Below are 15676 nucleotides of genomic sequence, written 5' to 3'. Positions count from 1 at the left end.
AAATTATGCAACATAACTTCCTCCTCCCAAATCCCACAGTAGCATCTTTAATTCTAAAGACACTTTTTCTCAGGCCTTTATCCCCAACACCCTCCATTCTCCACAATGGCTTTATGGAAAGCTCTCCATTACTCTCTTCTCTCAAAACCAGAAGCTGGATCTTACTGTATCTTCAGTTTTGTCCATAAACAGGTTTCAACTTTGGTTCACACCAAAAATATGCTAAGCCCTGGTGCCTAAATATTGAAAGGGAATTTCAGAAACTGTAATAGAATTAAATCCACAGAACACACAGACCCAGAGCTGACCAGTGGCTCACAGTGCTGCCTGCATGTAACAAAGGGAAAAGGAAAAGCCAGAAAACTCTGGGAAGAAGAAAAAAAAAGGTTTTTGAAGAATGATTCTGGTTCCTTAATTGTTGTCACAAGCAGGAAAAAAAATAATTTATGTACATGCCCAAATATTTTCAAGAAAAATGGAGTAGAAATTCCTTGATCGACATAGTCATTATATGAATAAAGAACAAAACCCCACTGAAAAATGGGCATGGCGAAAACATAGGTTTTTTTTTTTTTCCTGTGTGGGGAATGGAGAAGTCTTGAGTCCTTACAAGAACAAGCTTGCCTTTCTTTTGCGAAATACAGAGAAAACCTAAGGTAGAAATGGCTTATTTAAAGCATTAAGATATTGCGACCTGTTTGACTCCCATAGGTGAATTTCTTGTTAAAGAAAATATATAGATTTAAAATAAAAACTTATGACCTGCTAGCATATGGATCGCTTAGCACTTTTAAAAGATTTAAGTTTTATACATTTTAGGGGAAACTGCTTCTGTAATAAACATTCCCGTGTTTTGAAAACACCATTTTTTCCTCCATCTGTGCATAGGTACAATAGGCAGAGGACTCTGAGAAACAGTTCTGCCTGGAAACACTAACCAAAGTTAACTTCAGAAGAAAGTAGAGTAGCAACCCGCTATATATAGGCCTCCATTAGCCAGCGAGACTAACAATGTTGGCTGTCTTCCAGATAAGCACTTTCGCTCTCTTAGACCCATAGGGAGCACTGCAATTGCATGCAAGCAGGGAGTAAAGGGAGGAGAAGAAAATGGGAATAATTCAGGGGAAGAAAAAGCAAGGATTTTAGGCAGTACAGCAGTACTTCATTTTTAACAGAAACAAAGTTGCTTACTTTCATTTGTGCATTAATATTTTCCCCTCCTTTATTCTTGTTTTAACTCAGCTAGCTGAAAAGTCCAGCTGCTCTGTGCACAGATTAAACCTCAATGGTGTCTCATTAAAATGCATGCCACCAATCACATTTGACTTACATATATGAAAAACAGAAGTTACTCTCAGCTGAACTGAAGCATTGTATGCAGAGCAGCATTCCTTCAGGGCACGCAGCTGACTAAAGTTATTGGGGCCTCAGGCACCAAAAGGACTGAGTCACTTAAAAGAGAAAACACTAGTAAGCAAACTGTCTTACTTCATTTCTCCTCCTTGTTCTTTCCCCTTTGGCAGTTTCATTGGGAGGGCTGGCACTTCAAAGGAGTTATCTTCTCTTGCGCTTACTTGTCTTTCTGCCGTTTACAGAACTGGACTGGTGGCTATAGCAGAGATCGGACGACAGAAGATCCTCTACTTCTCAGAAGTAGAAACCTGGCAGAGGTCTCTAGAGAAACCCAGATTCTGCAGAACAGCAGATAATCTTGCCCCGTAAAGATATCTAGGGCTCAGAAACTGAAACAACTAGAGAAGTGACCATCAGGGAAGAACCTACCAGAGGTCTAGGTGACAGGTCATGAAAGATCAGGGAACTAACTCTTGCCTATCAGCCACAGGGAAAACATTTGTAAGACCTACCTGTGACAAGCGGCTAGAGTAAAACCTTTCAGAAGAAAGTAAAAGCCAATGGCAAGCACAATGGATAACTGAACCTAGAGGAGGAGGCTGATAATTTCAAGGCTGGAGTCGATACTGTCCTAGAAACCAGTCTGCCAAAGAGAGGAGAAACAGACTGTGTCTTACAAGAGCTTTGTGTGGCTGCGGGAGAAGGAAATTGAGGCAGAGACAAGCACTGAACAAAGGAAAGACTGCTCGGAGGCAGTTCCTTTACTATAGACCTTTCTGTGCTGCATCTCATCATCTCTGCCCTCTCTCTTCCCCCTTGTAACCTCCTAGCATTAACTTAAGCACTATTTTACCCACTTGGATATAAACATATTTAAACATCATTTACTTGAAATATCATTTTGGACAACCAGGCAGAGAATACACAGTCATTTCACTCGCTTCTGTGTGCAAGTCAAAACACTATAAATTCCTTCCCAGTTTATATTCTCATTTCCTCGCTATCCACTCTGATGTGTTCTGTCCCACTCCTGAGGCCACCTGGGGGTATCTGAATTAGCTATAGCTAAAGTTGAATAACTTCTGAGTTGGGATGTCAACCCCAGTAGAAATGCCTTCCTGTCCAGCTTGCTCCTAGCCAGGAGGTTGGCCAAGACCAGAAGGCTGTAGCATTGCAGCATCAGCAGTAGTTTCATACTAAGCCAAAACTGTAGCGTTCAGTAAATGTCGTTCTCTTACTGAATCATTTCCAGAAAGCATTGAGGGATTTGACCACTTCCACAGCATGTTGAATAACACTACCCTAGCTATTCAACAAAGGCTAGCAACACTTAATATATATTTCTGGCATTCTCCCAGCTGGATTCAGGGCACAAAAAAAAGGCCCATCCTTCTCCACTCTGGCTCAGAAGTTTACTGCAATGTATAAGTTTAGTACTGGAGAGCCTTCTAATATTAGCACTAGTCAGCAAGTTATACAGGTTGCTAGAATTATCCAGTATTCAGAGAATAAAATACGGCATCTTTTAGAAATAAACTACACTCTTAAAAATCAAATGTTATATGAATATTAATGAGCTAAATGTTTTAAAACCGTCTTTCAAATTAACGCAGGCAAATACCATTCCAGTTGAGCTTAACCTCTTCTCTCAACCTGTGGCTCTTTCTAATGGTCTATTCTAGTTCATTCTCCACATGCAGCTTCTGACCTTGTATTGCTCCTTTTACCCATTTGAAGCTCCACTGTTTAATAGTGCTGTGGGTAGCTAGGTTGAAATATAGCTGCATTTAAATTCAACTTGGTGCTAAAACAGTTTCTGTGTTCTATAAAGAGAAACAAATGGCTGTCAGGAGATCCTACCTTCCTTTTATCTTCTGTATGAAGTCATATTTTAGTCCCCTTCCAGCTTAATAAAGTAGTAATTACAGCTAAAAAATATAAATATTTTCTTAAGAGCTTAGGGTCTTCCCTAACTAGTTTGAAAAAAAACCCAAACCAAAAAAAAAAAACCTCACAAGAGTACAATCTCAGTTCTTTAATACAGAAGAAAAATTCAGTATGAAAGCATTTCCTTTAACTCCTCCCTGATTAACACCACCAAGCAGTGTCTTAGCTGCGATGAGGTTTTTGTGTGCCATGATGAGTTGGGGGGCATGGACTAGCCTGCAGGTGCACATGTACGGTAGATCTACTAATGCCCTGGCTGTCAAGAAGTGAATGTCAGTAACCTTGGGGGTGTTCATCTATAAAAAAAGCTTACTAGAGATGTGTAAACACTTCCTCCTTCTAACCTTCATGACCAGTTTTTCATTTACAAAAGATTAGATGCTTCACGCAAGCTGGCAATTGCACACAGAAACATAAGTTCTCCCAGACAGCACATTATCATTTTTATTTCTCTTACACACAAGCTCTCCCCAAATGCCCATTCAGTTCTATTTTCTACTTACAATGAAATGAGAGATTTCAAGCCTTTGAATGCATCAGGCGCAATGTCAGATATTTGATTCTTGCTGATGTCTCTGTAAAGAGAAGGGAGGATTAAAAATATATTTGAAAACAGGAATTTCATGGAAATATTTTAGCTGTAGTTTACTGGAAAAATATACTTGATACAAAAACAGAACTAAAAGATCATATTACCTCAAAGACATTATGAACTATGTAAGGACACAGATAAGCAAATTCCAGGAATGATCAAAAGCATCAGTCAGTACAACAGGCCATAGCCTCAGTAAAATGGCAGCTTCCCTGTTAATAAGGTCTTTCATTTTACAGACATTGAAACAAAGAGTTTCACGAGGAGCTTTGAAGAACCAACAGTGAGGTTGCCCATTGAATAAAAACCATTGATGAAACCATCTTAAGGACTACTAATAACGGAGATTGCATTGTGACTCTGTGGGGTGGGCCTTAAGCATGAAGAACAGCCTGTGACAAAGAGTAGCAGTTGTCTGTATAAATGCAGGCATGGAAGGCTAACTTTATAACAATACAGAGTATTATATTTTGATTATAAGTGAAATAATAGATGAAGTGAAGAGAGGTTCTAAGTTAGCTGGAATGTGCTGGCAGGACATGCATTATGGAAGATGGTGGGATTAACAGTGTCAGCATGGTGTAGGCACCAGGGGAGTGGCTTCTGAGGCAGCAAGACTATTTGTCAAAGAGAAGAAACCTTTTGGTAAATGGGATGTAAAGATGAACATATTCTTAAGTAACAGAAACACGAGGTATACTCAAACAAAATTCCCATCAAAACCCTAGGAAATTCCACTAAGGCTTACTCTCAATTTATATGAAACATATCAATAATTCTTAGGATGATAAAATTCTTCTGAGGTAAGCCTTTTCCCACACCATCTCTGTTTAATACCAATGGGAAAGGAGATGGGAAATGGACTACCCAACCCCTGTCCCAAAGCAGGCACCAGTGTCACGGAGGACCTTGGTACTGTACTAGTGATGTTTGGTTTTTAATGGCCTAGAGAAAACAAGCAGTGCAAAATCCTACCATGACCCTGATCTGGTGAGGCAGGCAAGAAGAGGGTCAACACAGCACTTGCAGGTCTGCATGGAGTTTTCAGACATTAGGGAAAGCCTTTGAGAATCTGAATGGAAATCATGGACCTTTGAAGCCAGCAGCACATTGGAGACCCTGTCAGGAAGCCCCAGCAAGATTCCACCCCTTCAGCTATGATGTGAGTGGAATTCAGTTACAACCTGCTGTCATTTTCAAGGGAGAGTGTGTTCCTGGTTTGGAAAAGACTCTTCAATTTTAATCATAACCAACCAAGTACACGACGATAAATACAGACTACTCCACAATTTCTTTATACACAGAACCAAATTTACAACACTTGGGACCCAGACGCTGAGAACTGGGTGCCTTATCAGGACTGTCACTGCAATTCAATCTTCCTGTCAATCAGTTCAACCAGGTGCTTAGCTACAGGCATAACATTCAGTCAGCCCATTGCATTCACTGACAGTGGGTATCAGCTTGTACCAGTAGTATCAAATCTTTCCACTGATAGCTGAAGCTGGAGTAATACAGTTTTCCTGTACCTCTTCACTGTTGTTTCCACTGGGGCACATGCTAGGGATCCCAGTCAGACTAAATATCACTTGAAAAAGAATTTAGGAATCAGAAAGTGAGGTTTTCCATTCTATACATGTTTCGAGCTACAAATTATGCTGGCTAAAATTTTAAGGAAGTCCTCTAGCTGTTTTCAAATCTAGCCACATCAAGTGGGATTTTCTTTGGTTCTTTTATGAGGCTCATGAAAAAACTGCTCTGCAATCTACTGATGTTTTCTATTACAACATCCTGCCTAAAAGGACAGCATTCAGTGAAGGTTTCCAGTTCTTCATCTCAACTCACAGCAGTTATATCTGTGACAGTGAAAGTAGGAATATTTATTTTTATACAGGTTTTTGTGAACCTGTTTAGACTGTCTGGTACCATTTGCTGCATTTGATCTAGTAACTCTTATGTAATCAGAAGTCTGATGTGAATCTGTGCTCTCTACTTATTGAGGAACATATTAAAACCTGTTACAATGACATGAAATCACGAGCTTGCTGAACAATGACAAGGATCTGAAAAGGGGCATTTCTTTTTTGAAACAAGTACTACAGAATTTTATTGATTTGCTACATTTCAACATTTCCATCCTTTCTCTCTCCCCATGTCCGGACGCTAATGAGTGTATAACTAATGGTGCCTGAACATGCATAAATGCCATGCTGGGTGATGACACTCACTCACTTCATGCAGATGCACTACAATCAGCATTAGAAGATAATTAGACACATTATTTCCTTTCCATTAGAGCCCAAGCTCCACTGCTGTTGGATAAGGAGGCTCTATCTCCTTCTGACTTGACTGAGGCAAAGGGATTCAATTATGTCCTTGTACTTTTGTTCCCTTCCTTTGGTCTGCCTTGGTAAGATCATCCTATTCTGTGCTTGATTTACAGCAAGACAGAGAGATACGTGTTTTTCTAACCTGCACAACTAAGTCAATTTAGATCACATAAGGCTCATTTTCGTAGTTTAGGGTATCTCTGAATCACTCACTGGAAATGTGGCTCTTTAGCTGGAAATGTAATAAACTTATCATGATTCCACCCAGGCAGGGAACACATTAGTCATCTCATACTAGTCTCTCTGCACCTCTGACAGCACAATAGAGATCTTTCTAAAGGTTGCTGAACGCACCTTGGAGGGTGGCTGTGCTCAGTTACCAGTTAGGGACATAAATTGTTTTTGACTTTGCACCAGGGGAGCAAGGATACCCTGTGAGTCACTGTATAACATAGGACTGTATGGCTTAAATGTCTTTACTGTAAAAGGTTTTGAAACAAAACAGATTTATTTTTAGATGCAGCCAAATGCAAAACTATTAATAGCATTGGATGAATATTCTCTTTGTCGACTAACATTATTAGAAACAGATTACTTGATTATCTCTAACATGTAAAATGGACTGTTCTCATTTGACAAGAGTACTCAGCAAAAGTCCATGTCATATATGGTTTAGTTTTTAGAAGATGCTTAACAAAAGTAGCAATGCCACAGAGCTACTGGGAAGACTGAGAAATCTCAATGTGTTTTCTGCTAATATATGGTAAAAGTAATTTGAAAACATGAAATGCCACTACAAGCATCAGAGCTAGTGAGGTACAACCACACATTTCGAAGTGGTCTTGTGCTACAAACTTGTTAGTTAAAAGCCTCAGAAAAGCAAAGATAAAACGGGAGGCAATGCCATAAACTTTGGAACTCGTAGGCTAGAAGTTACAGAACCATGGTACAAGCACAACTGCTATCTAAATGAATTCAAAATGGCATGTCTGGGCTGGGATAATTCATGCAATAATGACAACTTCTATCTCTGGGGATGGGATGTATCTCCTTCAAGCCCCTCAAACCTCTTCTAAAGCCCTTGAATAATTGAGCACAGAGCCAGGACCCCAAAATTTACCCCAATACCAGGGGAATGATCATGCCAGATTATATAGTTCAATTGCATATTTGAATCCGAGAGGTGCCAAATCTTCCTTCTGAGACAGATACATTTGGCTTCATGTAATTAATTGGGCGAGAAGATGTGGGCCATTATGATGAAGTCCAAGATACAAAAGATTTCAGTTCCTTTGCTAAAACCCAACCACCAAAATAACTCCCCCACCCTGGAAGCTACTGAAGAGACATTCTAAACAGGAAACTTCAGCTAGATGAAAATATAATACTTGAATTAATACACATACATCTTCTGCTACCATCTTGACCTATTAATATCAAGTAATATAAGGATTACCTTGGACAACTGGCTCTTACTTAAAAGTTAGTTATCCAATTATTTAAGAAAAGGAAACTGCATAATCTTGCAGGAAATACACAGTAAACAATCAAAATACTCAAAATTCTGCAAGTGAGCAATCTATTATCCTTAACATTCTCGCATATTTATTCACCAGAGGAGAAAAACACAATTCACAATGCTTATACTATCCTCTGAATTCTGTAAAAACGTTGTTGTTAATAATAACAACAACAACAATAGTGCTCTTCATTTGTACCCTGGGTAGGGCATCAATGAATTAAATCAATAATGTTCATGCTATTGAAACGCTCACTGAAATCAAAGTAACAGAAATTAAGAAAGGTTGACAACAAACACATCCCTCCTCTATAAGGAAAATGATGGATAATTCTTTTGTTTTAAAAGGTAGTTTTTTGACCAAAGTACATTTTTGTGTTAACAATACTTGGAATCTTGCACACTGAAAAGATGATGTCAATATTCTCTTCAAATAGTGGAACAAATGTCCTCAATTAAACTTTATGTAACAACAGTGATGCCCAATTTAGAGCCTCCCTGTCCAGCAGGAATAAAACTTTAACAAGGAAACAGGTCAATAACCAAATGGCAAAACATCGTGTTTGCTATGGGACATTCTGCAGCCTAACTATCCCAACTTCTTCCTCAAAATGCTGTCACGTTAAATAAGCTTTGATACACATCATCTGGCAGAGTAACTTATTATTTAATTGTGAGTTCAGATCTCAATAAGTACGCCAATTATACTCCAGAAAGCTGTTAACACAACTTGCTAATGGAGTTCTGCTGTGAAATTCTACCATTAATCATTTCACCTAATAAGTGCCGCATTGGGTTGAGTAGCTAGTTGAGTTAAAGAACATTTTTTGGTCAACTCCCATAAAACTAGAGTTCACCAATCATGAAAAATGAAAGGACAGTAAAACAGTGCCAAAAATAAAAATTAGTCATACCTCAGAAAGAACCGAAAAAGTTACAATTTAGGTCACTGAAAAGGGATCCATCATTTTTCACTGAAATTACCATCTTGCTATCTAATACAGTACTTCTTTAAAAATACATACAGCTATATTGAAAGTGAGACAGAAGAATAGAGACTCTAAGATTGATGATCTGACCTGTTAAATATTAAGATCCATATTTACAGCTTTTCAGCTCTAGGAACTTGGTAAGTTTGGACTGGCAAACACAGTAATTTTACCCTTAAATCCGAAGGTACAGCACAAGCTCATTTCGGTTTCCAAAAGCATTAGTTATCTGATAATTCAGTGTCTTCTGTAAAATGCGCTGACAGTTTCTTAATTCCAGTAAGTATTCTTCACATCAGAAAACAAGAACTGTAAAGGCCCCTTTCTAGCAATTCTAGGACTGAGCTACAAAGCCTGAATGACTCCTGGAAGTTGCTGGTCCAGTGCCACCCATCAATGTCTTGATACTAAGGTGAAGCAGGAGTAACTTGTTTTATCATTGTCTGTATCATTGTACTACTGTCACAACATCTCTCATATGTCACTTAAAAATGAAAAGACTGACCAACCAGGGGCAACGCCCAGGTTATCTGCATGAGAGTGCTGCTACAAATCAGGATTATTTTTTTTAAATCCAAAGAGAAAACACAAGAGCTAAGAAAAAAAGAATTGCCTGGGTATCTACTGGTTATTAAGAAACAAAGAGAACAAGTTCCAGCAGGTTTCTTTGTTTTCTTCTAAACAGTCAAACAATTTCAACATCAGGACATTGTATGCACTACAAAAATTCCTAACTTCTCTGCAAGAACAAGCACTCCTGCTATAACTGGGGTCAACTCCATTGAAGTGGTGCAAACAGATACCAGAATGAATGAGAAAAAAAATAGAACTTAAAATCTTTTCTGAGGAAGCAGATTTGAAGTTCAAACAGACTAACAACTAATTATCTCACATCGTTTATAATAGGAAGTGAAACTAGCACTATTAAGGATTTCATGCACTGTTAGGCATCCTGAACCAAATTCCATTGTTGCTTACACTTTGAAAAGATTATTTGTGCAATCCCCAGTGATTTCAACATAGAAATTGCCAATATGTTTCTAAAATAAAGATACTGAACTTGAAACTAGAAGATTCATGATTGCTTTTGCATGTTGGTCTTATTAAAACTTACATTCTCTTAAGCTTCTTGTACTGGGTAAAAGCTCCAGGGGGAATGACTTTGATGAGGTTTTGTTCCAAACGTCTGAAAACAAACGAAGTAATATACATGTTAACTACACAATTATGGGACAGGAATAACATTAAACATGGTAGCAAATTTTTATATAAATATAAATCAATTTTATAGAGTTTTTATGCCAAACAGATTTTTCTTTGAAAGACACTACATGGAGAAAATACTGAGAAAGTAACTTAGAAAATAAAATAATCTCATTGATTACACTAAATCTGTATAGAAAAAAGTCACAGGCTATAGAAATTGTACCTATAAAGGTCATGGAATGAATAAAAAATAGTAGGTATATTTTATTACTACTTAATCAAAGTTAAGGTAGAAAATACAGATGCTTTCCTTGACTAGCTGTTGTAAATAGAACATAGCTATGTAACCCAAAAGCTATGCTATGTTGTGACACCTTAATAAGCTGATTATTAAAACTATCAGAGCAACTCGGGAGCAACAATCTGTGAAAACATGCTGAAAAACAAAGTGGAATTCACTGCAATAGGAATCCAGATTTTTAAGGGGGGTGGGAGGGAAGTCTATGCTAAAGCAGAGAAAAAAAGAACTGTATGTTCCTATTTTAACTACCAAATACTGAAGGTGTTCTAAAATATGGTCCAGACAACAAGAAAATGCTGTTGTTTTCCTTTCTGAAACTTGGTTTGAAAGAAGTATTCTTTATGAAGTATCATAAGCGCATGTATCACTAACATAAAAGGTAAGCAGCTTTAAGATACCACATACAATAACCACTAAGATTAATTTCTGTTCCTTCCCAGAAATATTTTCAAGTCTTTGTCAGCAAGTTCCCAAAATTCCTGTTAAAAGGACTGGCTTCTCCTCAGATGAACCCTAAATGTTCATCTCAATTAGAAAGTAAAGGTGAATCACCATACAACAAATTCAAATGACCATGGCAGCTGAAATTCTACAATCCGAGTTGGAACCGAGGGCAAAATTTCATTTTACCTAGCTCTTAGTTATTATTCAAACGTTGTATCTACTTTCCAAAATGTCATAAAAAGCAACAGTTTCAACAGCAAAAGCCTGTGGTTGGAAATGGTTTAGAACGGAAATACAAAAACATAGTGGAAAGGTGGAATGAATCACTCTAGTCATTTAGAGCTGCTGCAGCAATGCAGAGGGGAGAAAACATTTTAAAACCAGGAACGGAGATAAAATGAGATGCAGGGAGAAGTACAACATGGCTTTTACAGGATTTGGGAATAACGTAGATAAAACGTGTAAGGCCCATCAGCCCTCTATAGCACAGCGTATCGCTCTGTTCACCTGTGCTTTCAATAGAAAAAAGAAAAATCCCCTTGAAAATAAGATATTTTGTCAGCTCAGTTATACTCTGAGAAGCTATTTAAGCCATGAATATTATGATACTTGCACTGTCAACTTGTACAGTCAATGTGCATGCACTCTTTTTATTTTTGAAGCAGTCTGTTTTAAAGGTTGTGATCAGAGTTAATTCTATTCCTTGTTTTTGTGATTTGAATTAGTGTCTGAGATTTCCCTTCCAGTTGGTCTAAATATAACGTGCTTCATTTCTGGCAAGTCCACAGTGAAATGCAAATTGCCGTAAAGCTTCAGCATGCTACTATTGTTGGGCGTTTGTCACCAGAATTAGCAGTACACATACTCTTCCCATAAAGGCTTTTTGTCAGCTTGCCAGTTTGGTGTTTAACTCCTCCCAAGTGTTTCTATGCAGACACTTCTAGGAACAAAAGAGGGCCGTGCCTGTCCAATTCCCTTGCCTTATGGATTGGGCGTTCACACATGCTGCACATGGGCACAGCAGTCCTTACAGGGAAATTCAAATATAGTGATGGGGGGAAACATGGCCCCTTTTTATAATCACTTAAAATTCCAAGGAAATTGAACTGACTCAAGAGTGGAAATACAGAAATTTTGCCCCTGAAGGGCAAAAAAAGCCAAAATTGGAATAGCTGCAGATCCCGACTAATAAGAAAAAATGAAATTTCTAGAAAAGGTAGAGAGGAATACAGAAAAACAGTTGTTTCAGAGAGCTACCTTCTGAAGCTGTACTGAATTCTTCACCCTTTCCTACAAAATGTGCAGCAGACGGCCTGTTACAGAAATAGATGGACAAGGCTACTGGTTGGCGTCTACTGCTATATTTTCACCTTAGCATCTTACCTTTTTTTTATTGTATGACGCTCTTTGTAAATGAAGAACTAAAGACTACATGTAACACTTTCTGCTTAGCGCACTACATTTTGCAGGTGCTACCAGAGAAGCACCAAGCAGTACCGTGTGCTCTCACCAGGGTGTGTTTGCAGGTGGATTCCAACTTGGGCACAAAATGCAGCTGAACTTGGAGCATTAAATAAAGTGCAGCACTAAATAAGCAGGTATTTTAAAAGCATGAAGTACTAATCTGACTTCTGTTTATTTTTTTGATAAATGCATGTTACAGATTGGCAGGCATAGGCGGAAAAATACAATGCAGTTACCCAACTAAAATAGTGGAAAGCGAATTATTTGTATTAATACTTTGTGCTTTCACCTCATCTGAGCTCATAAATGACACATGAAGGACAGTACAGGATTAAAAATCTCTAGGAAACACTAGGTTTTGCCAGAAGGGTTGTTGCCCATTTCAAGGCGATGAAGGCCTCAAACCAGGACAAGGATGTAATTATAAAACAGTGTTATTCACAATATAATGGCAAACTGCTGCTAGAGGTGCCATCTTTCAGTAATGTGAAAAACAGATTTCTTACCTAGTGCTGTCATTTTTTTCTGCAAAAAAGTGAAAAGCTAACCTAAATTTTACAGCCACATTTTATTTCAGAGAAAATTACCTTGTTTACCTAGAACATGAGCTCTGGAAAACCGTATTTTTCATGGTCTATCCCTGCACACTACAAAGTGCTGTCATACACTATAAAACCATCTGTGCTAGTGCAAAGCAACATCAGTGAGTTCATTTTTGTGTGTGTGTATCACCAGAATACACTATAAAATAATTTTTCAACACATTTGAGATCTCTGTGCAAGAGACACAGTCCTAAAAGGCTAAATTTTGATCATTTGAACACTATCCCCCACATTTAAGATTTCTTACAACTCAATGAAATTTTCCTCAATTTTCCTCTGGTATTTCATAATAAGTTCTATTTAAAAGACTCCACAAGTAGAATTCACAAAACCGATAAAATAAATTGGCCATGTTCAAACCTCTCAGGGGCTTTTGTTCCTCCTTTTCAGTTACCCGTTTGACTGTGCCATGTCGCCTGCTGCCAGCTGTATCACTTAGATGAATTGAAGCATATCTCCCCCCTTCTGACACGCAGCAATGCTCTGTCTGCCTCTCGAAGCTTTATTTTAGAGTCTTTGACAACAACATCAAAGGACAAGAACAATTTCCTTTCTTTTCTCTAATACATTATCAGAGATTGGAAAGTATGAGGGCCCAATGGATTCAGATACATTTTTCTTGTAATAACATGATGTTAGACAGGATGAAGTCCTTCTTCTTCCTACTGTCTTTAAATGACTTTGCAGCAATGAGAGCAAAAAGTAAACATAATGGAGAAGAAAAAAACAACAACAAAGGAAGCAGAGCGAAACAATGCAGTTAAATATGAAAAATGATCCCAGAGTAAAGAATAAGCACTCAAATTCCCATGCTAATCCATCTCAAAGTTCACTGAGGTGCAAATCTTTTCATCACCTCCTCATCTGGTGCCTATACTGCTCACACCAAGGATGGCAAAGCGCAAAGGATAAAAAAAAAAACTCTGCCTAATGTAGCCTTTGTATAGCCAGCTCACACTCTCAGGAGTGACAAAGCCATTTGTCTTGAAGAGTGATTCCCCCTGCAGAGTGGGGGAGACAGACGTATTAATTTGGGCCTTAACTATCTCTCTTTCATTGAGGGAAAGAAAGAATTTGTTATTTGGGTCTCTAATGGAGCAGTTTGCTAGCAATTTTCCCATTTCAAACACCGTCTCAGCTGCTAATGTGTAATGTTTTGTCAAGCTTACCTACCCATAACATAGAAAAATCACTAGCTTGGAGAAAAAGAGAGAGGGAGCGAAGCATCAGTACTGATAATTTTTAGCTGTCAGATGAATAGAGCCTACAAATGAGACAGCCATGCTCTATTAACAGTGCCACCGAGCTCTTGCCTGAGACGTGTCAGAAACGTCCCTCTGCACTGGGCAGTCATGAACTTCCCCGCTGGGAGAGAGAGAAAGCGAGTGAATGAGCCAGATTGCTCCCTGGATCACGTCGCTCTGCTCCCTGTGCTGGGGCTCTTTCAGGCTTGCATCACTCAGGCAGCCAATAACCAAAAGCAATCTCCGAGAGAGTGAAAGCAGAAGATCAGATTAGTGTGCAGCAGTAACCTGTAGCACACTCGCGCCTGGCAGGATGCACACAACCTGCGTGAAGGTTGCTGGGAAGGGCAAACCCCTCACTTTTCTCCTGCCCTGTAAGCAGGGATTTGCAGGCAGCTGGTTAGGGACTACTTGAGGGGAAATACGCAGCGTGTGCATCCCCCACAGTGACAAAGCCCAGGGCTAGGGAGAACTCTTTGTATTAGTACGGAAGAAACTTCTAGAGCACTTAACAATCAAGAGGGAGACTGTTCCTTCTTGCCAAGGAGAACAACTTGGATTACAGAAGCTGCTTAGACCATTATCTTACATTTATCTCCTATTTTGGACTTACGTATCTTATCATACATTTTGGACTCTGATGAATAAAAGTCCACAGATATATTGTCAGTATTTAAGAGGAATAAGTCATACTTAAAATCTAGTCTTCTGACTACAAATATGGGCTAGATCTGAGCCCTGTCCTGACCCCTTTTTCTTGCCTCTTCATTTGAAATATAAGCTTTATTCCTACCATGCACAACAGGTTTGGGTAGCTGCACTGAGGCATTTACCCAAAGACAGCCCTCGATAGGAGGCACCCTTGTGAAGGAAGGAATCCTGCCCTGCAGTTACGCAGTCAGAACCTGCGGCTTATTCTGCAGTGAAAAACGCAGAAGCTGCAGTCATCGACCTTTACACCACTGCACTGCAGCACTGCACAGGGCACTTCTCTGCTAAGTGCAAGGCCAAATCCTGCAGTCCTGCTGCTTCAGAAAGTGTTTATGCATGTACATTACCAAGGCACAGCCTTTTTGTGGCTCTGTCTCTCACCCCTCAGTTCTCTGACAGGTAGAAAACAGGTAGAAAACGTGCTTTGGGATGGCAGGACATTCAGCATTTTAAACACCTGTGCTTACTGCTTGTTTTAACAGACAGTTAAAGCCTTCAATCTCTACCTCAGCCAAAGACTCCACCATCACTATAAAAACCCTAAACACATATGGTTCTCCAAGACTTCTATAATCCTGCCTTTCATCACAGTGCCTGAATGACTTCCAAATAAAATTAATAATATGTATTATAAATCCATCTCATTGAGTCTGCCTTCGGAACTGGAGAGTTGAGAGCCAGTAAACCATCTGCCTATATTAATACAAGGTGACAACCAGAGTCTCCCTTCATATTCCGACGTTTGGTGATGATTCTCAGGGTCTAACTGTCAAGCTCCTGCTATAGTTTAAAAAGCACTGCTTCTTAACGATTCATCTAAGGGCAGATCTTCAATAGACAAAATCCTATCAAAAATTAGGTGACTTTTCAAAATAAATCTACCTAGGAAGCTACATACCTAATTCTGCTCACCAAAAGACATCTTTCAGAATGAAACCAGATGTTTCGATATGTTTCCTGATAACATGGTGTT

At 38.9% G+C, this 15676-nt stretch overlaps 1 protein-coding gene across 1 annotated transcript in view; it reads right to left on the bottom strand.

Annotated features, from left to right (window-relative positions):
• The window catches only part of SLIT3 (slit guidance ligand 3), a 522490-nt gene that overhangs the window by 159262 nt on the left and 347552 nt on the right, over positions 1-15676 (bottom strand). The window contains exons 10-11 of the mRNA XM_074604436.1: positions 9845-9916; positions 3804-3875 (exon numbers count right to left, since the gene is read on the bottom strand). Of these exons, the coding sequence (XP_074460537.1) occupies positions 3804-3875; positions 9845-9916 (144 nt within the window). The remainder of the gene's footprint in view (positions 1-3803; positions 3876-9844; positions 9917-15676) is intronic.

The sequence above is a fragment of the Larus michahellis genome, chromosome 11, assembly GCF_964199755.1.
Source record: "Larus michahellis chromosome 11, bLarMic1.1, whole genome shotgun sequence".
NCBI classification, from domain to species: domain Eukaryota; kingdom Metazoa; phylum Chordata; class Aves; order Charadriiformes; family Laridae; genus Larus; species Larus michahellis.
The sequence above is the reverse complement of the archived record's forward strand: the minus strand, read 5'-3'. Positions and strand labels throughout refer to the sequence as shown.